The following is a 25,559-nucleotide window of genomic DNA, read 5'->3' as shown; positions in this document are numbered from 1 at the left end:
AAATAGGTTATGTTGCTGTCACTTCAAAAGATGGAGGGGTAGGGAGGAGGGAAATGAGATGTGAATATTTGAATATGCTTATAAAAACCTCATCATTAACGATGTGGACATTGGAGTTAGGAGTGGACTGGCCAAGTTCGCCGATGACACCAAACTTTGGGGCAAAGCATCCACGCCAGAAGATAGGCGGGTGATCCAGGCTGACCTGGACAAGCTCAGCAAATGGGCAGACGAGAACCTCATGGTGTTTAACACCGAAAAATGCAAGGTTCTCCACCTTGGGAGGAAAAACCTGCAGCACCCTTATAAGCTCGGCAGTGCTACGTTGGTTAGCACTACAGAAGAAAAAGACTTGGGGGTCATCATTGACCACAAGATGAACATGAGCCTCCAATGCGATGCTGCGGCTAGTAAAGTGACCAAAATGCTGGCGTGCATCCATAGATGCTTCTCGAGCAAATCCCGGGACATCATTCTCCCCTTGTACTCGGCCTTGGCGAGGCCGCAGCTGGAGTACTGTGTCCAGTTTTGGGCTCCACAATTCAAAAAGGATGTGGAGAAGCTTGAGAGAGTCCAGAGGAGAGCCACGCGCATGATCAGAGGTCAGGAAAACAGATCTTACGATGACAGGCTGAGAGCCATGGGACTCTTTAGCCTGGAAAAGCGTAGGCTCAGGGGTGATCTGATGGCCACCTATAAGTCTATCGGGGTGACCACCAGGATCTGGGGGAACGTCTGTTCACCAGAGCGCCCCAAGGGATGACGAGGTCGAACAGTCACAAACTCCTGCAAGACCGTTTCAGGCTGGACATAAGGAAGAATTTCTTTACTGTCCGAGCCCCCAAGGTCTGGAACAGTCTGCCAGCGGAGGTGGTTCAAGCACCTACATTGAACACCTTCAAGAGTAAACTGAATGCTTATCTTGCTGGGATCCTATGACCCCAGCTGGCTTCCTGCCCTTTGGGCAGGGGGCTGGACTCGATGATCTCCCGAGGTCCCTTCCAGCCCTAATGTCTATGAAATCTATGAAACCTAAAAGTTGACCTCAGCATTATTGAATCTGTTGTTAATGATTTATACCTTTACTCCATTACCACAATATATTCTGTGCTGATCTGTATGGTAGCCCTCTTACTCACACCAATATGGTTCCTTACTATACTTTGCAGAAAATACAACAAGGACCATTCCCAGATCCAACAACAAATGAGAGGAGTATCTAACCAGAGTATCTCAGTACTAGGTGAGGCTGATAAGGAAATTCGGAGGGGGGAGGATCACAAACCATTAGGTGGTCCTGGGATAGTGACATGGAATACTTCACAAGCCATCAATAACTGCAAGATAGCCAAGCTGGACCAATGTGCCAGAGGTGAATATGGGGACACAGACTGAGATGACTCCCACCTCCCAAAACAGCGTGTTATCAACTGAACTGCTAACTTTGCTTTCTTTCCACCATACAAACCAGAATATCTAAGTGTGCAGGTTCCTACTGAAAACTCACAGACCATTAACCCCCAAAGTGCATACCTGCTGTGCCTGATCACATAATTGTACTGTGGCTTCTTATTGAAGGCATTTCCTCCAATAGGTACCCAAAATATTCCATGGTAGAATGCTTATTTACAGGCTACCAACTACACAAGGAGAAAAAGTGAGGCTTACTGGCTAGAGAGGTGCTTTTGAGACTATACACCAGGGTTTGCCAGGAAAGAAGTGAAGACCACATAGACAGGAATGGAGCCCCACTTCTCAGCTCATATGAGCCAAGTCAGAAGACAAGCATTATCCAAATTACAACATATCCACAAGCATAACTACAGGGACTTTTATACCCCAAGGTGGAGAGGGCTCCTAAACAAACATGGACTGGAGGTAATATTAGAGCATATGGAGCATGCCAACCCTATTTGCCCTACCATCTATCATCATACCTAGCTCCCCCATCCCATTTCTCCCCTATCCCTTGCCAAAGACAAACCCTTCGTTCTCCCAGCTTCCTTCCCAGATGCAATTTTATTTTTGAATTTTATGCTGTAGTCAAGTTGCACATTTTAAAAGGGGAGCACAAAGGGGGAGGAGAAGGGCTTTAAAGGAGGCACCAAGACACATCACCAAGCCAAAGACTTCTGCCAATGGGTGGATCAGAATCATTACTGGCTGCAGATGAGACTCAACAGCTACTCCCTACCCCTCATTCCACCTTGCTCATATGAGAACTGGCAAGCTAAAAATAAAAAATATTCAGGTATTCAGTCCATGCATGACCAGTGCAACTGTCTGCTTTACAAACACTGGGCTCATGCCCATCCTGAGAGGCAAACTCCAAATACTTTTTCCAATTTTGCTTACTCAACATATCAAGTGCCATATATTAATTGTGATAAATTTTAAGTGACTGAAGCCATTAATGGCAAAACAGAGCTACAGCTTGATCCCAAATGAAAGCAAAAGCTCAGTCTGTCGATCTTAAAAAATGCTGTTCCCTTTTATAGTGCTGTGCAAGTGTCAGACAGTGACATCCAATTTTTCTTTATGCTACTCAGAGCCCCAATCAAGGATGTAAAATTTCAAATCAATCCAAACAGTCTTGTAGATTGTATAGCATGTATAATCAATATTTAAAAATAAATGGGTTCTTGACTTTAAGTATAGCAGAGCAGGAACTCTAAATGCATTTCTTGGAGTGAAAGTCAGTTGTTTGCCCCCTTTGTATACATTCATTTCATTAATACAGGCAGTCCTTGGACTTTCGACACAATTGGTTCCTGAAAAACACGTCTTAAGTCAAAATGTTGCAAATCAGAACCGATTTTCCCACAGGAAACAATGTTATAAGTGGGGGACTAATTCCTAAACCAAGGTCCAATACCCTATTTTCACCAAAAATAACCCAGAATTTGGTACTCAGTCAATTATAGATGAGTAATATAGCTACATTTGTGTAGTTATATTGTAAATAGCAATCATATTGATTTGGAAGGACTTCTTTGAAGTGAGTTTGCTGGACTTCTTGAAGGGCTCTTGACTGTAGCCTTCCCAGGAGTCTTGGCTGCAGGTTTTTCAGGAGTCTTGTCTGCTTTTTTAAAGAAAGTGTCCAAGGAAGTCTGGACAGATGTTCTCCAGGGAGATAAGTGACACAGCAAACTTGTTCACTCGTGTGGCATCACATCGGATCAAACATTGTAAAGTCGAAACTGATGTCAGAGTTGAAACAAGGTGTCAATTCATAAACATTGCAAGTGCGAAACGTTGCAACTCAAAATGCTGTAAGTGAAGGACTGCCTGCATACACCTATGGCTTCAGGCCACACACGCAACTGATGGTTTATGAACAAGAAACCCAAGCCAATAATAAGCATCTAGATAGTGCTAGAATCTTCTAACATTGTCTGTAACGATGAACTAGTAGTAGTAAACAGCATTAACTGGCTCACTGTCCTCTACACTAGAGCAACAGTACAAATGCTTTTTTACTTCACCATAATTTTCATTACGAAATATGAACTTTCATTTCTACCCAGGAGAATCTTTACAATCTTCTCTCCCATGCCTGATGAAGGGTGTTTGTGCCCGAAAGCTTGCAATTAAAGACAATTTCTTTGCAAAAAATCTTGTTCGTTCAATAAAAGATATCACCTCTACCATGCGCCCCGGCTGCGTTTTCCTCTAAATCAATACGGCTACAACTTAGATACCCTTTACTTCCACCATAAACATCATAGATATTTTGTTGCCTGTTTAAAACGAGATGTGACACCCAGTAACTACTTTGAATTTATGGTAGGTTTCCTCATTTTCTACACATTTAAAAATGTATCACATCACAGCCTTACAGTAATTAACACATGTACTCTTTCTTAAGTTTCTATAATACAGTAACTAAATATACTTTTAAAGATGCATTCTGCAGAAACACAAGAAAATCCCTTGAACAATAAGTTTATCAAAATCTGATATATATGGAAAGGAGGAAATAAAAAAGGCCTGATATTTTCATTGATTTTTACTATAATTCTTTAATAACCATTTGCCATTTTATATTGGGGGGCATCCCTTTGAAGACTTTATACAAATATGCTAACTCAGACCAAATAAGAGAGTAGCCTATAAGTACCTCCATGTAAAATAATCACCTCTTACCATAAGTGTGTCTCCTACCCATGTTACAGGGGTATAAGTTACCAACAGAGAGGGTGAAGAGGATTTTACATATATGGAAGATATCAGGAGGCTGCATATTTTAGGAGCTTCCAGAAATTTTTATGCTAATTCCAACCTGAAGGCGAGAGACAGGAGGACACACACAAGGGCCAAAACAAACAAACGAAATGCCTTGGACACAAGTGCATAAAAAACCACAATCATGATAAGTTAAATCAGTGAAAGAGTACAAAGAAGGGAAGACAATGTTGTACTAGTGCCAGGAAAGTGAAATAATGTGTTTAAATCAGTATGTTACACACACAATAGTCTACTGAGCTCTTCTACAGGTTTTACCTAGCAGTGCAACACAGCAGCCTAAAAGCATTTTAAATACGTTATTTCCATAGCTCTCCTGTGAAACTAGACACCGCTGCTTTTAAAAATCCAAACTGAGGCATTGCTTTCCCAGTCACACAGGAAGCCCACAGCTAAGCCAAAAGCAGAAGTTAAATGTCCCAAGCCCAGCACCTTAGTCACTGGAGGTGCTCTGCTGTTCAACAGGCAACTAAAGGGTGGAGGAAGTTGGGAAAGGTGTTCCTCAGTCTCCGGGTTATGCTTGCCCTCCACACCCTCCCCTGTTCCTCCCCTCCCGGTTTCTGCCCCTGAAGAGCAGCACAGACTGGTACTTAGCTGCTTTTCCTCTCCGGAGTCCTGGGCCCGATGGGGAAGAGCCCGTTGCTAACCTGGCAGCGCACGACGCCGCCGCGCCCGGACAGGGAACCGTGTGGAAAGCTACCGGGGGGAAGGGGGAGTGGAGCGGACCAAGAGATCCCGGCGCCGCGCCCGCGGCTCCCCGCCCCATGCTGACTCGCTCTCCCCGAGTCGGCTGCGGGGGACGCCCTGTGAACTCGCGCCTCCGGCTCCCAAGCCAGAAACGGAAGACCTCGCAAAGGCCCAGCGATCCCACCTGCCACCCCCCGGCTGCAGGGCACTGGGTGCCCGACTCCAACCGCCCCCCCGAGGCCGACTCACTCGGCCCCGCTCACTCCTTCCAGGCTGGGGGCGCGGGAGACGACTCTGCCCGCTCCCGCCGGGGCCCCGCGCGCCCGCCGGAGCGAGAAGCCGGGCCCGGGCCGCCCCCCTCACCTGGCTGTGGGACACGACGAGGCTCCGATTCCCTTCCCCATGGTACTGCCATTCATTCTCGTCCATCTTCCCCACTTCCATCCCCCGCCCGAGCCGGCTCCGCCAGGCAAGTCGCCGTGGCCCCCGCCCCGAGCCAGCGGCCGCTCACGAGCCAACCATCTGGTCTGCGCTCCTCCACCCGGTCGCTACCGGAAATCCCGCCCTCCGACGACGGGTCAAAGGGCAGCCGGAAGCACACCAATCTTTGGTTGGGTAAGTGCTGAGGAGGAGACCTCACATGCGGCCGCCATCTTCCGTCATGGAAGAGAGCGCGAAACGGCTGTACGAGAGGGGCGCGGGTCCGGCCTACATCTCCATCTTTGATGCGGGCAGACGCCAGCTCTGTCATGTCTCTGTCATCCTTCCTGAGTCTAAAAATGAGCCTATGTGAATGGGCGGGGCGTGCACATGCGCACTGGGTCACTGTAGGCAGCCGCCCGACTTGGGTTCTTCTCGCTGGAGCTGCTTCGATCCCGCGGCGCCCGCCGTGGCCTTGCAGCTGGTGGAAGCCGAAGCCGCGACTCCCGCAGCCCGCTCGGGCCAGGGCTCGGGGACGTGGCAGTGCCTTCGGCTGTCCCGCGCGCCGAGACCGGCTCCTGCAGTGACCGGCAGCTCCCGCCCCGCTCCGGGCGCTGCTGAGAGGGCAAACCTGCCCCCGGCCCGACCGAGCATGAGGTGCTTCATGACTGGAGTCTACTTCATTTGTTCTCTGTATGAGTTAGTTTTGGGATTGTTTCCTAGTGATTTTGGGAGGTGCCAGGCTGCCATCAGGCGTGTTGTTGAGGCTTAAATATGTTGTGTATGTATAAGTTAGGGATTTTTAAATGTTTCATCACTTCTAATATAATAAAGGGCTTAGTCTGTCTGTGTGTCTGCCTATACCTAATGCTTTTCGCCAACTGCACATGTGCTGCCAAAAGGGCAAGTAGCGATTGGTTGCGCAGGCCTGGGTGGGGAGGAGGCAGAGGTGGGCGCAGGCACCCAACAGCTGGCAGGGAGGTGGAGGGAGTCCCCTTACCGGTGGCTGACGGAGGCGGGAGCGCAGGGAGTGTTTACATGGCCGCCCTGAAGGGTGAGGGGCGGAGGGGAGCGGGCGCGGCCATGTAAACACTCCATTATTTTAAATCTGTCACTCATGATGGGCAATTGGTCATTACCATGTAATGGTAGTTTTCCTCACACCATGATTTTTCAAAAGGCAAACTCATTAAAGAACTCTGCTGTCTAAAACTGCCATTGTGTGTCATGTAAATACATTCCACCACCTAATGCAGTTATATGTATGCTCTGTTAAGACAGGGTACTACTGTACTTTGAAATTGTTAAGAGAACTAATGGACTCCTTACACAAGAAAATTCCCACTGATATTAATAGGCACTTTCACTTTAAGGATGATGGTATTTAGCCTTCTCTTATGTTTAATGTTTTGGTTTGTTTGTTTTTAATTTCATTAAGTAATCAAATCTCGCCTTTGTTGTTCTTCAAATAAAGAATGTAGTCAATTGCATGTACATCTAAAAGTATGACTGAAATCCACATGACACATTACAAGCATACTCCTACTTGCTTAAATGAACATTTTTGCTCTTTGAAGAATTTCCAGATATGTGTTTCAGGTAGTCATTTTAAAGAACCCGTTTCTTTATTAACTAAAAAAAAAAGCTGTCCCTAAAGCAATGGAAATTAAATCTGCCTAATTCTACCACAAAGTGCATTAAACCATTCTTGTATGTGTTTGGTTAGAGATGTGTGGCGGGATGTGAGTCATTTCTTTATAACATCATTTTACAATGCCTGTGAAAATAATTTGAGATTAAACAGTTTAGATTTTTTGTCAAAAATATATATATTGATAAACACTGTGATTTTTGTATTATCAGTTCTGTGTAAGTTGAAGTATTGTAAAGGAAAACTATGAATAGAAATTCCTGCTGTTCTACACTTTTTTTAATTAAAACAAATATTATTTGAATATATTTTGTCTCTGAGTGCCAAATTTAAATGTGTCTACTTTTCTATGCTCTATTTTTATCTAGGCTTTATGTTTCAATATATTGTTAAATGTGTTCAATTATTAATATAAAATATCAAGCACTACTGTAACTTTTTCAGGGAGATTTTGTATAGACATATTTTAGTTCAGAATAAGTGTAAAAGCACAATAATTTTAAATACTTCAGTTACAGATTTAACAAAAAATAGCACGCAATTAAATTATATATATGCATGCATTTATATTTTAATTAGGAATATTATTGGGAATTTTAACGTAGGCACTTGCCTTGTTATTGTGTACAATGTGTATTTCCTAACTACTTTACTTTCACTTATACCCACAGGTGGGGAGGTACATGCCCTACCCCAAGAATAGCCCTCAAAAGTGGGGCAGTTTTTTTGCCACGTGGGCCTGCAGCGTGTGGGGAGACACTAAGCCGGGGCACAGAAGTATAGGAGTGGACATGGGCCTTTTGCCACCTCCCCCCTCCCTGGCCCCACCCAGGCCCACCCTCAAATTATACCATCCCCCCAAGACTCAGGAGGCACCAGTCACGCCTGTTTGTACCCTACAGTTTTCTTCAGTTTCTCACTTTGAGCTACTTTTAGTTTTCTACTTTTTTATAGTTACGTTAAACTTATTATCAACAAATGTAAGACTAGAGAATTTGAGTATAAGACTGAAAACCAGTAAGTCATTGTTTCTAATTTGGATACTGACAATGACCCCTTTTGGTTTGTACACTGAGCTATGCAACTAAGCTTTGTTTACCAGGGACATATTGCTGATTTGGAAATATATTTTCCTGAAATGAGCTCAGAAGTGGTTTATCAACTCTAAGGTGAAATTCCAGCCAAAAACTTCTTCAGTATTATGGTATGAATCATTTTCTGGAGCAAGAAAGAAGTTAATGTTCTGATGGTTAAACAGTGATCTGATGTCATACTCTGAGAACAACAAAATAAGTGGTCATTAAATCCATTACAAACCAATCTACATTAATATTGTGTGCGTTTGTGAGGTGACGGTGGGATTTGCATGACTATAGGCTTATCTAGCTCATTTTTCCTCCCTAAAGAGAAAACAGTGAAGAAGAGAGAGAAATACTTAATTATTTAAAGAAGCAAATATGCCACAACAAATCTTTTCCCATCGGGTGAAAAATTCTGCTCTGTGTAAATTGGCATTGATTTACTTATAAAGGAAGTTAAAACATGGTAATCAAAAAATATGCAGAGGTGATATCTGTTATTAGACCAACTAAATAGTTGCAAAAAAACTTCCTTTATTTACAAGCTTTTGGGCTCTCACACCTGCTGCTGCTGCCACCGCCTGATGTGGCTGTGCACCATGGGGGGAGTGTGTATGGGGGGTCCCCACACCCTCCCTCACACTTGCACACTGGCCAGCCGATCTCCACACTACCGCCCTCCCCCTGCCCCCCCAGCACAGGCTCTGGACTGCTGCCAGCCCCAGCCCCATATTCCATGCTCTTGTGCAGCTGCAGCCCTGTCCCTGCCACTTCCCTACCTGCTGCGTGGAGCCAACAGGAGACTGGAGAAGCAGAGCAGGTCCCCAGGGTCTGTGGCAGTGGTAACAGCAGCCGTGCTTGGAAGCTGTGTGCTGGCCAGACTAGGCCCTTCTGCCCACAAAGAGGTGCAACAGGATATGTTTAGGGTGGGGGGTATACTCGCTCCCATCCTCATGGGCAGAAGGCCTGGGCAGAGTACAATTCCTTGGTGAGCACCACAGGCTAGATGAAAGTGCCTGGTAGTCCAGATCTGGTCTTCAGACCATATTTTGTCCATCCCTTATATTAGGAAGTCCTCTATTCCTGGAGAGGCGATATTTCTGACTAAGAATTCAGTCCTGCAGATTTACTGAAAACTCTGGTCCAATGTAGCAAAACACATAAACAGTGATAGGAGTAATCTCACTAAAGATAATGGGAAAATGTATGTAGTTATTTTGTTTTTTGGACTATGGCCAGAATACATAACTTGGTAAAATTAAACCCTACCTTTTTGTCAGTTTCTTGAGCGTGTCCTTTAGGGAACATTCCTCATCCTCTTCAGCTTTTTGGTAAGAATTGCCAAAGGGCTGTGTTCTTAGTTCCCTTCTCTTTTCCCTCTGCAATTTACCATATTTACTCAAGTCCAAGACAAGGCTCCCCACTCCCAACATGGGAGGAAGAGTGGGAAACCTTGTCTTAGGTTCAAGTACTGGCCCAGGTAAGGTGAAAGCTCAGCTCCAGCTTTGACCTTGGGCTAGAGCTGAGCCACCATTTGCCTGTGTGGGTGCATATACACATACTAAGATGACTTAACTAAGGAAACTTATGCTAAGCCACGTTGGAGTGTACAGCTCCTTGACGTGGTGGCAGCCATCTTGTGAGCTAAGTCAACTTAACTGATGCAACTCAAAATAATACACCTTGTATTTTCTTGCACCACATTTAACTCGGCTTTGCTTCACATACATGTATATGCTTTAACAGTTACACTGACTTTAAGAAGTTAAGTTAGCTTAACTGACAGAAAGTTAGTACATGTATATGCACTCTGTGGTCGGGGAGAGGGTACACAGGCAGGAGAGTATGGGGGAAACTATGCAGTGGCGGGTGGGGAGGGCACAAGGGAGATCCGCCTGTGTATTTTGGGGAAGACTGCTGCCTGCCCTGCCCTGCTGCTTATGTTCTGCTCAAACTCCAACATTTTCAGCTCCAACTCATCCAGGTCCAGAGCTGCTGCCACTTCTTCTGATTAGCCAGTGGTAAGAGGTACATTTTCTGAAATCATCTTTTGAAACTTTATATGTTTCTTGGGGAGGAGAGTTTGGGTGTGTGCGAATCAGTGCCCTGTGAATGTAGAGGTAGAGGTTTGGGTTAAGTAAAAGGTAAATTTGTAGTGTGTGAGGCTTAGCTATACATTTATGGAACGTGAATTCTCAGTGCTGAGATGTAAATTTTATATTTCCTAAGTGATCACATGCCACACTCCTGAACAAGAGCCGGAACCTGGTTGAAGACCTCTAAAAACACTATTAAAAAAACAAACAAACACAGAAATGCTCAGCCTGCAGATCATAACAGCCAAGGATCATCCAAGGATCATAAGACCATCAGAACAAAAAAGAAGGTGGTTTCTCAGAGGAAAATATGCCACTACCTTTAAAGAGGGCCCTTCAAATGCTCCCTAACCTCCTGAACCTGTGGAGGATGTTTTACCAGATGTATATGGTCTGGTGTGTCTGTGGGACTCACCCCACTAAACCCTGGGACATGAAGGTAGTTCCCAAAGATGCCCTTGCTCACCACGGAGCATTTGGAGGGAAGAAACAGGGCTCCTCTCAACATAAGCACTCACTGGATGACACGGCAGCAGCGTAGTCTGGGGAAACACCAGTGCCTCAACTGGCATGCTTTATTAGCTCCTGCTGGCTCCAATAGGGCCACTGCATGGCTGAGCACATTTGTAAAGACGTGCCCCATCCCAGTCAGGGATGGGGAATCCTGGAGCAGGGAGCGTGGCTGCTGAGAAGCTGATTCCCACTTACAAGTGCCTCAGAAGGGGCTTGCCAAAGAAAGTGGTGGCTTTTTCTCCACCACAAGGCTTGGAGGAGCCTCTTTACTTACCAGAGCCCAACAAACAGGAGACAAAGTTTTGTCGGCTGGCAGGCAGGACACTGGGAGGTCTTCATCACCCTGCTGAAGAGAAAAAGACAGCAAGATCATAAGTCAGTCGCAACAGGAGGGGAATATTCCCCAGGAACCCTTTGATAAGGGTGTACCTTTGGACTTTCTTATTTTCGCTGTTAAAGTGAAGATGCTTGCAGAGCCTAAAAGCCCAGTGGACTGAGTTGTATCCAGGCTATTATGCCATGCCAAAGGCACACCAATTTGTGAGAGAAAGAACACTGAGTGTTCCTAGGACAAACAAACTGAAAAAGACCAATAACATTGGATTGGTGCAAGGATGGGGTGCAAGGGGAGGCATAACCCCAAGGAACAGCGAGATACCCCCACAGGCTTTCAAAGGGGATGGGGCAGACACCATGGACCGCAAGCAGCACAATCAGCACCCCCCCACCCAGGAAATTTATCTCCAGGAGCACAGCCAGAGTTGGAGCCAGAGCCGTGGCCCCATGAGCCATTGTTATGCCAGCTGTACAATCAGCTGTTCCCGGGGTAGGGAAAAGCAGAGCCAATCGCAGCAGCTGGGGCAGTCACTGCGGGAAGATTTAAAAGCCACACCAGAACCTGGTGAGAGGGGAGAGAAGGAGAACACTGGCATGGAGCACGCCAGGTGTGGTGAGGCTCCTGTATCAAACAGGAGGATTGCAGCCATCTCAGAGCCTGCATCGAGAGCAAGGGAGGGGAGTGGAGCTCCTGGACAGGGTGTGGAGGGAGAAGACAGTCCACTCCCCCTCTTCCCTTTGGTCCAACTGCATACATTGCAGCCCATCACTGAAGGTGTCCCACCTAGAGGCGGCAAGGAAGACACCAGCCACGGAGACCCTCACTCATTAGCACCCGTGACGAAAGCTCTAGCTACTGTAACAGCCGAGCTAGTGCACCAGTGCCCATGCCAACACTGGGCCCCTGGAGAAAGGGGTCTACAGGGCAAGGTTGAACAATGCAGGCTACATGGTCGGTTGGCGTATGAATGGGGTGAGGGGAGGTAGAGCCACATAGAACATCGTGTCAAGACAGTGAGTACTACTATCCCCAGGGTCCCCCAGGAAGAGGATCTCCACTGAACCCCTCTTTTCATTCAATAACACCAAGTCATGGCAGGTGAGTTGAGGGGAGTAGTACGGGTAGTACAGCACCCAGTACCCCCCACTTTAGGTGCTTCCACAGTGGTGCACTGGCCAGGAATTCTTTTCTTTTTGAAATGTCAGCGTTAACAGGATCGAAATCCTGACCCAGGTCAAGCAGACATGCAGCTGCCAGTGATAGCCCATGCAGAGCTCCTAACGCAGGTCATCCAAGCCATAGGGCAGGTGTTAGAGGTACAGCAGCTACAGGGGGCACACCAGCAGGAATGGATGCAGCTTAATGCTGCCCTATTTAAGATGACGCGTATGACACGGAAAGACAATCCTGAAGCCTATATAGAGGCGTCTGAGAGGACTGCCATTCAGACAGAGTTGGCTCAGAGTCAGTGGGCCCACCAGTTGGGTGCCCTGGTAATTGACCAGGCCCAAGCTGCTTATTGGGCCCTGTCAAGGGAGGACACCCAAGATTATGATACCACGAAGACAGTGATCCTCTCCAGACTTGAGATTTCCCCAGAGACCTACAGACAGGTGTTCCGAGCACAAAAGCCAAAAAAAGTCAAGCGGCCCCATAGTTTGCTACAATGCCTGCAGGATGCGCTCAATAAATTACTACCTGCAGGCCGGTTCAACCGGGATGGGGTCATTGACCAGGTCTATTGGAGCAATTCCTCTGGGACCTGGAGGAAAACACCCAGGTGTGGGTGAGGAGACACCAACCCCAGACCAGTGAGGAAGCCCTCCACCTGGCCAAGGCCTTTGCCAGGTCAGAAAATGTGCATAGGCGTGGGTGTGGGTCCTGGGCCCCAATGGGGAGCAAGGCCAGAGAAGAAGAAAGGTGAGTGGCTCCACCAAAGGGAACATTGAGGGGTGTCGTTTGCTACCATTGCGGATGAACCAGGCATATTGCCAGGGAGTGTGGTGTGGGCCTGAGCGAACTGGGGCATGGGCTAACTACATCCACCCCACCCCACAAAAGGGGAAAGGAGGCAGAGAAAAGGGAGCCCATGGACTGTAGCTTTGGGTCCATCACACATGAGGGAGGATGGGACCGCCCCGATGTGACAGCCTGGATTGGAGATAAGGTGGTAAGGGCAACCCTAGACACAGGATGCTCCCAGTCCCTACTCCAAGCAGACCTAGGCCCACAGACCAGAGTAAAGGAAGCCTGACCCTTGATGATGACTTGCATATTGGATGGTGAGATGTGTTTCTGGAACTGCTACCTTCCCTTGAAGGTGATGGAGTTCTGAGGGGAACTGTGGGTTGGGTTGGCTCCAGCCCTAGCCTGTGAGATGATCCTCAGATGGGAATGGGGGCCGTTCTACACAGTACTGGAACAGATAAGAGCAACTGAGGAGGAGAGGAAGCGACTCAGAAGGGGGGAGGCCTGTGCTGGCAAAAGCCCACCTCACCAGAGGGAAGCGGCCCAAGACAGTATCGACCTAGAACAGGTGGCCAGTGTGACGTAGTGTTGCCAGTCTCAGCGAGAAGATCCAGAGCTCCAATGGCTCGGGACAGAGGACCTCAGGGACGGAACATCCCGGAGTCACTCCTGCTTTAAGGTAATTGCGGGGCTACTATGTCAGGTCCAATGGGGTGAGGAGGGCACAACTGAAAGATGGCAGCTAGCGGTCCCATCCTTGCTCCACCGCTCTATTTGAAGATTGGCCCATGACTCCCCACTAGGGGGTCATTTAGGATGTACCAAGATGCGGGCAAGGCTAGTCTGAGAATTCTTTTGGCCACATCTGCAGGAAGACGTGGAAAGATGGGGAGTGGGTTGCCCAGAATTCCAGAGGGCTCAGGAGTGGAGACCACAGTGGGCACCATTGCACCCAATGCCGGTAATAGAGATGCCCTTGTCCTGTGTCATGCTTGACATTGTGGATCCACTTCCAAAAATCGCACAGCGGCTACCGATATGTATTGGTCTTAGTGGACTATGCCACAAGGTTCCCAGAGGTGGTCCCACTCAGATCCATTATGGCAACTCACGTAGTGGAGGAGCTACTCAAATGGATTGCTAGGGTAGGCATACTGTGTGAAATACTCACCAACCAGAGGATGAATTTCATATCCGGGGTGATAAAGGCTCTTTGTAATACCCTCAGCATCACTTACTTAAAAATGTTGATTTATCACCCCCGGATGAACAGCTTAGTCAAAAGACTAAATGGAACAATCAAGAGGTTGCTCAGGCGGTATTTGCAGAAAGACCCCCAAAGATGGGATACTATATTAACGCCGTTACTGTTTGCCCTAAGGGACGCCCCTCAAGAGTCAATGTTGTACTACCCATTCCAGCTAGTATACAGCCACAGCCCCATGGGGGCTGTTACAGATTGTCCAGGAGGAATGGGAGCAACTGGTGTGGTTAGGAATATCAGTGGAGAGGTACCAGCAGGAACTACAGGAAGGGATCACCAAAGCTCAGCAGATCCCTTGCCAAAACCTGAGAGCCGCACAAGAACAATAGGAGACCCAGTATAATAGAAAAACAAAAACTCAAACATTCCATCCAGGGGATATGGTCTTGGTCTTGCTTCCTGTGTCAGCGAGTAAACACCTCATGATGTGGCAAGGCCTTTTTAGGGTGGTCCCTCAAGTAGGACCGGTGGATTATGAAGTGCTCAAACCAGGACACCACCACGAGCATCAAATTTATCATGTAAACCTCCTTAAGGAATGGAAGGCCCCACAGAGCTGGCTAGCACAGGAAGAGGAGGCAGTAGAAGAACTGGGACCTCTCTGCCTAGAATTAGGGGAATCCATAATGAAGTATTCAGTGTGATTAGGAGAAGATCTGGATACCAAGCAATGACAGGAACTGATAAAATAGAGGCCTTCTGGGAAGTGTTCCAGGAAACCCCTGGGCAGGCACGAGGAATTGAGCGTGAAATTAGAACACTGCCTGGTACACTAGTCAGGGAAAGATGGAAACTGATACCCCAATGACAGCAGCAGGGAATACAACAGGAGATCAAAAAATTGCAAAAACAGGGAATTATCCAGCCATCTTGAAGCCCTTGGCATAGCCCCATTGTACCGATGGTCAAACCAGACGGGTCACTGCTTGTGCATAGACTTCAAAAAGTTAAATACTTTAGAGACCTTTGATGCCTTCCCCGTCGCACATTGCCCACCACACTGAGAGAATCGGGGAACCCTGATACATGTCTACCATCGACCTTGCCAAAGAGTACTGGCAAATCCCAAAGCAACCTGCAGATAGTGCCAAAACCACTTTCGGGACCCCTTAGGGTTTGTTGAAATTTGTACAGATGACCTTTGGGCTGAATTGCATGGCAGCCACCTTTCACAGCCTTATGGACACCCTACTTGCACCACACGCATCATATGCGGCAGCTTATATCGATGACATCATCATCTTCATTCCTGATTGGGACCAACATCTCAAGGCCCTAAGGGCGGTCCTGGGAGAGCGTCAAACAGTGGGTTTGACCACCAATCCAAAGAAATGCAAACTAGCAGGGATAGAGATGCCTTACCTGGGGTTTTGGGTAGGATGGGGAACCATCCGCCCCTGGCAGACAAGGTGGAGGCCATACAGCAATTCCAGGAACTGTGCAACAGTAAACAACTCCGCTCCTTCTTGGGGCTCATTAATTATTACTGGAGTTTCATACCACATTTTGCAGGCCTCTCCACACCCCTCACAGAGGCGCTCAAAGGGGGACCAGCAGCGGTGCTTAAGTGGATGCATGAAATGAGAAAGAGCTTCGAGGAACTAAAGGAGGCAATACATTGTGATGTTGTGGTACACACCCCTGATTTTTCTGCCCCTTTTATATTGCAGACAGACGCATTGGGCAATGCCCTAGGGGCTCTGTTACTGCAAAGATGTAACACAGCCCCTAGGAAGATGAACACCCAATCGCCTTCGCCAGCTGTAAACTCAACCACGCCAAAACCAGGTATGCCACAATTGAAAGGGAGTGCCTGGCAATACACAGGGTTATAGAATACTTTATATGGGGCGGGAATTCCTGGTGGTGACAGGTCACGCCCCACTGCAATGGCTAACCAGGAAACAGAGTAAAAGTGCCTGTATTACATGCTGGGCTTTGGCTCTACAACCTTTTAAGTTTACAGTAGTCCACCGCCCCGGCAAAGATAATTTTGTAGTGGATTTCCTCTCTAGATGTGTAGCCGAGGGCAGGCATGCCATGCATGTGAGGAGGAACATTGGACCCTTCAGGAAGCCATACAAGGGGTCCAGACACCACAAGGCAACTTAAGGGGGGAGGTCTGTGGCAGTGAGATGCCCCCACAGGCTTTCGAAGGGGATGGGGCAGACCCCACGGGCCCCAAGCTTCACAAGCAGCACCCCCCTCCCAGGGAAACTTACCTCCAGGAGCACAGCTGGAGCCGGGGTGGAAGCTGCAGCTGCGGCTGTGCAAGCTGGCATTGCACCAGCTGTTCCCAGGGCGGGGAAAAGCAGAGCCAATCATGGTGGCCGGAGCAGCCGCTGCAGGAAGATTTAGAAGACCCACCAGAACCTAGCAAGAGGAGAGAGAGGGAGCATCCCAGGCGTGGTGAGGCTCCTGTATCAAACAGGAGGATGGTAGCTGGCTCAGAGCCAGCATTGAGAGCGAGGGAGGGGAGCGGAGCTCCTGGACAGGGCGTGGAGGGAGAAGCCAGTCCACTCCGCCTGCTTCCCTTTGGTCCAGCTGCATACATTGCAGCCCATCATTGGAGGTGTCCCACCCAGAGGTGGAGAGGAAGACACCAGCCATGGAGAGCCTTGCTCATTAGCACCTGCGAGAAAAGCACTAGCTGCCGTAACAGCCAAGCTAGTGCACCAGTGCCTGCACTGACACTAGTCCCCTGGAGAAAGGAGTGTACAGGGCATGGCTGAACAACCCAGGCTACATCGTCGGTTGGTGTGTGGACCGAGTGTAGGGGAGGCAGAGCCCCACGGAACATCGCGTCAAGACAGTGAGTACTACTGTCCCCGGGGTCCCCTGGGAAGAGGATCTCCACTGAACCCCTCCTTTCATTCAATAACACCAAGTCATGGCAGGCAAGTTGAGGGGAGGGACCCCGCGCCAGACGGATAGTATGGCACCCGATGTATCCCCCCACCTTAGGCACTTCCACAGCTAGGATAAGAGATAACAGTGCCTTAGACCAAGGAGCCTCCCTTTTTCTCTATTTTTACATCAAGGCATGTCATAGCAGGTGAAATGATAGGTGCACACCAAATCCCGGGCAGGGCCCCCTGGCCTGAGAAACCAACGTTCCCCGGCGGCAGGCCCACTGCGCATGCGCACAGTTTAAAAGGGCCCGCCAAACAGGGGGAAAAAAAAAAAAAGCTCAGTTAGGCTCCGGAGCGGTGAGAGACATGCGGGTGAAGCCCGCTGCGCCCCCGCTCCCCCGAAGCCTCCCAGACACCCCCCTCAGCAGCTGCAGAGCCCCCTCCCGACCCCCAGCACAGCCGGAGGTAAGCGGGCTCGTGGTGGGAAGGGGTTAACTCCTCGCTCCCTGGGAGGAGGCTGCTGCCTGGTGCCGGGCCGGGTCAAGCCCCCGCCCAGGCCCCTACTTGGCCCAGCCCTCCAGGGAGCCCCGCGACCGGAGCCATGCAAACAGGCTGCGTAGACAGGCGCTCGAGTTAGCGCGGAGTTCGCGCAGGAGAGGGTGCGGGAGGGCACGAGACCCTGCCTGCGGCCCCCCCAGAGTAGTCAGCCCCACCCGTAGCCAGCCTACCAGAGGCATGACACGGATGGGCACGTGCCACACCCCTCAGGTCCCCTCGGGCTCTGCAGCCCCCCCATTGGGCACCTCAGAGACAGCCACCCAGACGGAGCCCATGGTCCCGGGCTCCACGCAGATGGAGCCCCTGGCTCTTGGCTGTGGGGGCTGCCTGTCCCTTTTTCGGGCTCTGGGGCCCAGGAGCATGGCCCCCTCCCCACCTCCTGGGGTCTCTGGCGCGCCAGCTGGAGGAGCTCCAGGCCACAGTCCAGAGACTGCGTGCCATCAGGGACTGCAAGCAGGAGATAGACTCCTACTGCCAGTCCCTTCTCCCCCGGAAGCCACAGGGGAGAGCACTGTCTCCCTCCACGACTAAGGAGGACTCTGGGACCTCCCGCTCTGCCCAGTCAGGGGCATGGACCAAGGTGGTCAAGTGCCCGAAGGCCCACTACACCAAGGCCCCTCCCTCGCCGGAGCTTAGCAACAGGTTCGCACCTCTTGCAGCCCCAGCAGAGCCTTCTCAGTTGCCAGCTCCTGCAGGCAACCCAGGCTCAACCACAGCTACTGCCCCCGGTCTCCCCAAGACAAAGCGAAAGGTGTTTGTTGTGGGAGACTCCATCCTGCGGGGCACTGAGGGGGCAATCTGCCGCCCCGACCCCTTAGCCCGGGAAGTCTGCTGCTTCCCGGGGGCCCGCATCTGAGACATTACGGAGAGGATCCCACAGCTTCTCCGGCCCACAGACCACTACCCCATGCTCCTTATTCACGTGGGCACCAATGACACGGCTCAGAGCACCGCCAGCCAGGTCATGAGGCGCTACAGGGAGTTGGGAGCGGGGCTTAGGGGACTGGGAGCTCAGGTGGTGTTTTCGTCGATCCTCCCAGTCTCGGGCTATGGGTTGAGGAGGGAGAGGAGGATCCACACAGTGAACCAAAGACTGCGGAGCTGGTGTCATCGGGAAGGCTTTAGCTTCCATGACCACAGCCTGCTCTTTGGCAAAAGAGGCAGCGAGCTGCTGGGAAGGGATGGCCTCCACCTCTCTCCCTTGAGGAGGAGGCTCTTCTCAGCCAGGCTGGCTGACCTGCTCCACCAGGCTTTAAACTAAGCCCGCTGGGGGATGGGGGGACTACTGCCACTGCTGGCCCGCTGAGCGACCCTTGCAAAGCCAGCAGACCAAGGCATTTAAGGGAGCCCACCCTGCCCCAGCCCTGGCACAATCTGTGGGCAAGGCAAGAGCCCCCAAGGGCACACTTGCCTGCCTGTACACTAATGCCAGGAGCCTGGGCAACAAGCAGGAGGAGCTCGTCCTCCTGCTCAGTGCAAAGAATTATGATGTCATTGGGATAACGGAGACCTGGTGGGACTCCACCCATGACTGGACCACAGGTACAGTGGGCTATACCCTGTACAGGAGGGATCGTGTTGACAAAAGGGGCGGGGGCGTAGCTCTCTATGTGAAGGAAAGCTACATGTCCCTGCAAGCTGATGTTGGCGACCAGCATGGACAGCTAGAGACCCTCTGGGTAAAAATTCGTGGGGAATACGGCACAGGGGACACAACAGTGGGAGTCTACTACAGACCTCCCACTCAAAGTCCTGAGCTTGATCACGAGTTCACCCGGGAACTGACTGAGGCCGCTTGCTCCAGGACCTTGGTTGTCATGGGTGACTTCAATTACCCGGACATCTCGTGGGAAGATCACTCAGCAAAATCCGAGCGGTTGCAAAGCTTTCTCTCATGCATGGATGACCTCTACCTGACTCAAGAAGTCTATGGGCCAACGAGAGGCAAAGTGCTGCTTGACCTGGTACTGGCTATGGGGGATGACCTAATCGGCGACCTAGTGATCGATGGGAAGCTGGGTGACAGCGACAATGAGCTGATCACCTTCACCATCTGCCGTAAAGCTGGCAAGTCAGTCAGCAACACAGAAGTCCTTGACTTCAGAAAAGCCGACTTTGACAAGCTCAAGAGGCTTGTCGGTCAGGCCCTCAGGGACCATGACCCCAGGGTGATGGGAGTTCAAGAAGAGTGGTTGCTTCTCAAGGAAGCAATCCTCAATGCACAAGCTAAATCTATTCCAACACGGAGGAAAGGCAGCAAGAAGGCACAGCAGCCCTCCTGGCTCTCCAGGGACCTAGCGGACCTCCTGCGGCTAAAAAGGAAAGCCTACAAAGGATGGAGGATGGGATTCACCTCTAAGGAGGATTATTCTGTGCTGGTCCGGTCCTGCAGGGAGCAAACCAGGAAAGCCAAGGCTGCAACTGAACTCCAACTAGCTTCAAGCATCAAGGACAACAAAAAGTCCTTTTTCAGATATGTGGGGAGCCAGAGGAAAAGCAAGGGTAATGTTGGGCCCCTGCTAAATCAGATGGGGCAACTGACAACTGACGCCCAGGAAAAAGCCAACCTATTAAATAGGTACTTTGCGTCAGTCTTTCATCAGTCCCATGGGACGCCCATGCCTGCTATGGGACAGGGAGATCCGGGTAATGGGGATCCCCTACCCTCCATAAATGCTGACCTTGTGAAGGAACACCTTAAGAAGCTGGATACCTTCAAGTCAGCCAGCCCTGACAATCTGCAGATTGTCCCAGGGTACTCAAGGAGCTGGCGAGCATCATAGCCCAGCCCCTGGCACGGATCTTTGAAAACTCCTGGTGCTCTGGTGTAGTGCCTGAAGACTGGAAGAAGGCCAATGTGGTGCCGATCTTCAAGAAAGGGAGGAGAGTGGATCCGGCTAACTACAGGCCCATTAGCCTGAATTCTATCCTGGGGAAGATCTTAGAAAAGTTTATTAAGGAGGCCATCCTTGAGGGACTGCCCCAGGCTAACATTCTAAGGGATAGCCAGCACGGGTTTGTTGCGGGTAGGTCTTGTTTGACCAATCTCATTTCCTTCTATGACCGGGTGACCTATCACCTGGACAAGGGAGAAGAGATTGATGTCATATATCTTGACTTCAAAAAAGCTTTTGATCTGGTATCCCATGATCACCTCTTGGCCAAACTGGCCAGTTGTGGCCTTGGCTCCACCACGATCCACTGGCTGGGAAACTGGCTCTGTGGTTGGACCCAGAGGGTTGTAATTGATGGCAGTCACTCATCGTGGTGCCCTGTGACCAGTGGGGTCCCTCAAGGCTCTGTCCTTGGACCCATACTGTTCAACATCTTCATTAATGACGTGGACATTGGAGTCAGGAGTGGACTGGCCAAGTTCGCCGATGACACCAAACTTTGGGGCAAAGCATCCACGCCAGAAGATAGGTGGGTGATCCAGGCTGACCTGGACAAGCTCAGCAAATTGGCAGACAAGAACCTCATGGTGTTTAACACCGAAAAATGCAAGGTTCTCCACCTTGGGAGGAAAAACCTGCAGCACCCTTATAGGCTCGGCAGTGCTACGTTGGATAGCACTACAGAAGAGAGAGACTTGGGGATCATCATTGATCACAAAATGAACATGAGCCTGCAATGCGATGCTGCGGCTAGTAAAGTGACCAAAACGCTGGCTTGCATCCATAGATGCTTCTCGAGCAAATCCCGGGACATCATTCTCCCCTTGTACTCGGCCTTGGTGAGGCCGCAGCTGGAGTACTGCGTCCAGTTTTGGGCTCCACAATTCAAAAAGGATGTGGAGAAACTTGAGAGAGTCCCGAGGAGAGCCACGCACATGATCAGAGATCAGGAAAACAGATCTTATGATGACAGGCTGAGAGCCATGGGGCTCTTTAGCCTGGAAAAGCGCAGGCTCAGGGGTGATCTGATGGCCACCTATAAGTTTATCAAGGGTGACCACCAGGATCTGGGAGAACGTTTGTTCACCAGAGCGCCCCAAGGGATGACAAGGTTGAACGGTCACAAACTCCTGCAAGACCGTTTCAGGCTGGACATAAGGAAGAATTTCTTTACTGTCCGAGCCCCCAAGGTCTGGAACAGTCTGCCAGCGGAGGTGGTTCAAGCACCTACATTGAACACCTTCAAGAGTAAATTGGATGCTTATCTTGCTGGGATCCTATGACCCCAGCTGGCTTCCTGCCCTTTGGGCAGGGGGCTGGACTCGATGATCTCCCGAGGTCCCTTCCAGCCCTAATGTCTATGAAATCTATGAAATAAGTGGTCACCGAGTCAAGCTGTCAGGTCCTAGAAGTCGGGTAGAGGAAGACCACCCTTCAAAGTGTAAGGTAGGTCCCTCTCAAGTCTCTTTGTGCAATATTGGCTATACTCAGTGTTGGTTGCATTTAATCAATTGCATAGTTGGTTTCCATTACTAAGTACATGCTGCTCTTTAATGACAGACAGTGTATTTAAGGAAGTTTCTTTGTATACAAATGTAAAACGAGGAGCTTTTTTTCCTCATGCTGACTGGGGGAAAAAGCTTTGTTGTATTTTTGAATAAATATGGTAATTTTCTGGTTTAGAAGTGCCACTTCTCCAATTTTTTGTGGAGAAGGGAAAGTTCTGGCACCCTTCCACCCTGAGAGGGTGGAGAGGCTTGTATGTACCAAGGACCTTAAGAGAAACACTGTTCGGAGTCTTGTACTCCTGGTAGGGTCACCCCTGGTGGTAAGTCAAAGATGAGGTGTCAGAGGAAGAGCAGTCCAACACCAAAGACCTCAACAATGGAGCAGGCAGGTGCAGAAGGCATACTTCTCAATGACTGCAAAAGTGGATGAAAGATGCTGTGGACAAGTAACCCCAGATGTCTTGCATCCCTTTGCCACTGAACATAGGTTTCTCCTCCCTCAAGATCCATGTGGTTATAAACATGGCCTCTTTATGTAAAACAAGTCTTGTGAAGGCTTCTTCCACTGGTGCAACATCTACCACAATAACCAATATCAATAACTTTTAAAAAGTCCCGAAGTGATAGATGAGTGGCAACTGGGACAGATAAAGTTATTACTGGGAATCCCTAGTCATGGATCCATGTGCAGGCAGTAGTTGTATGATGGTTGCTTCACCCTTGAGATGGGACAGAGGGGTGATACAGAAGCTGCAGTCATGACTGAGTAGTCTTCTTAGGGTCCCTTCTGCTTACCTCACATGGGGATGGAGCTAGAATAGGTGCCCCAAACATAGGCTGTCCCACTTCACCTTACCCAATTGCATAGCTCCTTTCACGGGGATCATTCCAGCTGTGGTTGAAACATGCCTATTGCATCCTGGAATGTACAAACCCTACTAGACAACCTGAACAGTGACAGACCTGAATGCTGAACACCTGTTGTCACCCAAGAACTTTCATAATATAACATTGATCTCACTGCTGTTGGTAAGACCAGATGTGCAGAATGTGGCAAAAAGCTACCTTGGTTTCTCCCCAAAATCTCTGCCCTGTGACAATGTGATTAGATGGGCCAGCACAGAGGATTCACACCTCATCCTGTCTCTTTAGGTAACCTGAGCTGGCTGCATTCCTGAGGGAGGGGGGAACCTGCTCCCTCTGCCTACGTGACTGGCATCAGCCACCTGGGTGAGGGGCAGCTACCTGGGGAGCTGGAATCTGCCCAGTAACAGATGATGTATTTCAAATTGGTTGGCTGACAGCCAACTGGGGCTGACCTCCACTGGACCAGGTGAATGAAGTCACAGGGGCTATATAGGTTGCGGGGGGGAAGGAGGCTCACTCTCTCTTCGGCCATGAGGTGAAGCAGCAGCAAAGCAGGGGAGACAGAGAAGCCTTACCATCTGAACCTAGCTCTCTCTCTCACCCCAAGACTCCAGAAGGGAAACTCAACCAGCCTCTGGAAGATGCTTGTGAGTAAGCTACTTGAGATCTGATTAGATATTTAGCTGGCAGTAACACAGATGCATAATCAAAAGGCTACCTCAGCCACACTGTTTGCTCTTTAGGATTTCTAAGATATTGCTCAATCCTGTACCCTAGTTTACCCTACCCCTTATAATCAATAAAGTTCTCCTTTTTGACTGGTGTGGGAGACTTATTGAGGGGTGGGTCTAAATTATGCCTAAGAGACCCCTTAGGTCTGTGCACTAAGGGAGACTTTACTTATTGCCCCCTGACTTGGGGAAGTGTCCCAAGTGCCTGTACTGGGGCGAGTACCCGTTGGACTCTTAGGCCTGTATTTCCCCAAGGACACAGGGCCGAGACAGTCCCTTCTCAGGGTGGTGGTGGCGAAGTTACCCCCAGACTAGCGAGTGTGTCCCAGGAGAGGGGTCAGCCGAGCATAAGGCGCCCCTAGGGAGGCATTTGGAGCCTGGAAGGTGGTCGGGTGCAGGGAGGTGGGCGGCTCAACTCAGGAGCACCTCCTACTGGCCCGCCACAGAGACAAATGCCAACTGAGGGAGGAGAGGGGTGTTGATACATTTTTCTGGAAAGGGAAACTTGCAAACAACAGATCAATACATGGCATTGGTTTCACTGTTAAGAACTCGATTGCCAGCTGAATGACTGAATTCCCTGTTGGTATTGATAAGTGCCTGATAACTCTCTGCTTCCAACTGACCAAGAATTCATTTGCTACTGTTATCAGTCATAAGCCCCAACACTTGATGCCAAGGAAAAACAGAAAGAAAGGTTTTATGCTGACTTTGATGAAATTCTGACTACCATCCTGAAGAGAACAAGATCATCCTCCTTGGAGGCTTCAGTGTGAGGGTTGGCCAGGACTTTAACATGTGGAAGGGCACAACTGGAAAGGAAGGAGTGGGCAAGGGCTATTACAACAGCATCCTTTTACTTAGTAAATGTGCAGAACATGACCTTGTCATTACTCTTCAGGCAACTTGACAGGTACAAGGCAACATGGCAACATCCCTGCTTGAAACAATGGCATCTCCTGTGGTGGGCTAGTTGGGAGCACTCTTACGCTGAGACACCCACCTCACTCTGCCCCACCAAAAACCAAGCTTCAGATACATCCCCAGGGGCACCAACTTCAGGTCAACCCCCTTCCTGGAGCACACCCACAAGCCTGGGATAACTGCTACCACCACCTGGGGTCTGATCTTTGTCTGGGCTCTGTGCCACCCAGGGTACACAGGCCTTGTAGACCTTGAAGGTTACTTAACCCACCATGGTCCTGTGTGGTGCTTCTCTTAACCTGAAGCATTCACAAATAGCCTCCCTTAGCCAGCCGGGCAAAGGGAGAAAAAAGGCCTGCGCAATCCCTCTCAAGCAGGTACAGTACACTAGGAAATCAGGTCGTCACCCCAGATGACAACGCTAACCTATTTAACAATTTCTTTGCCTCCATTTTCCTGAGCAGGGACCGGATCAGCCCCCCAACCAGGCCCCCCTCAGGCCCCAGGGGAGTAGCACCCAGGCCAAGGGTCAGCGAGGATCTAGTCAGGGAACTTCTGGAGGGACTGGACGTATTTAAATCAGCTGGTCCTGACGATCTCCACCCCAGAGTGCTGAGGGAATTAGCTGAGGTCATTGTGGGACTATGACAGGAGTATCTCTACTGGAACCTTTCTATTAGTGGCTCTGCCCTCCTGTTATGGGCCAACCGCCTGCTTACTCGCCTGCCATGCCTTGATCTTAATTGATTAATTGACTGATGTAATTACCGGGAGGCTGCCCACTTTATGCACCCCAGTGCCAGGGGGCGCTATCTGCGTCTCCTTTTCCACCCCTACACTGCAGCCCAAGCCTTGCAGATGGTACTAACGTGGTCCTTGCCTTCTCTCTCAGGGCCTCCTCGCTGCCCCCCTTTGACTCTGGGGGCTTCCTCTCTGCCCCCCTTTGACTCTGGGGCTTCTTGCCC

At 49.8% G+C, this 25,559-nt stretch overlaps 1 protein-coding gene across 3 annotated transcripts in view; it reads right to left on the bottom strand.

The window, feature by feature from the left end:
- IPPK (inositol-pentakisphosphate 2-kinase) overlaps positions 1–7,286 on the bottom strand; it is a 117,511-nt gene extending 110,225 nt beyond the window's left edge. Inside the window, exon 1 of one of the 3 annotated variants that reach the window (XM_090022871.1) lies at positions 5,296–7,286. In XM_090022871.1, coding sequence (XP_089878997.1) covers positions 5,296–5,347 — 52 coding nt within the window. In that variant the 5' untranslated portion in view covers positions 5,348–7,286. The remainder of the gene's footprint in view (positions 1–5,295) is intronic. The other 2 variants (XM_090022870.1, XM_090022869.1) reach the window with 2 other exon arrangements.
- Between the last annotated feature and the right edge of the window lie 18,273 nt (positions 7,287–25,559).

This window comes from Crocodylus siamensis, chromosome 11 (assembly GCF_052110815.1).
Source record: "Crocodylus siamensis isolate JL-2025a chromosome 11, ASM5211081v1, whole genome shotgun sequence".
Classification (NCBI taxonomy): Eukaryota; Metazoa; Chordata; order Crocodylia; family Crocodylidae; genus Crocodylus; species Crocodylus siamensis.
The sequence above is the reverse complement of the archived record's forward strand: the minus strand, read 5'-3'. Positions and strand labels throughout refer to the sequence as shown.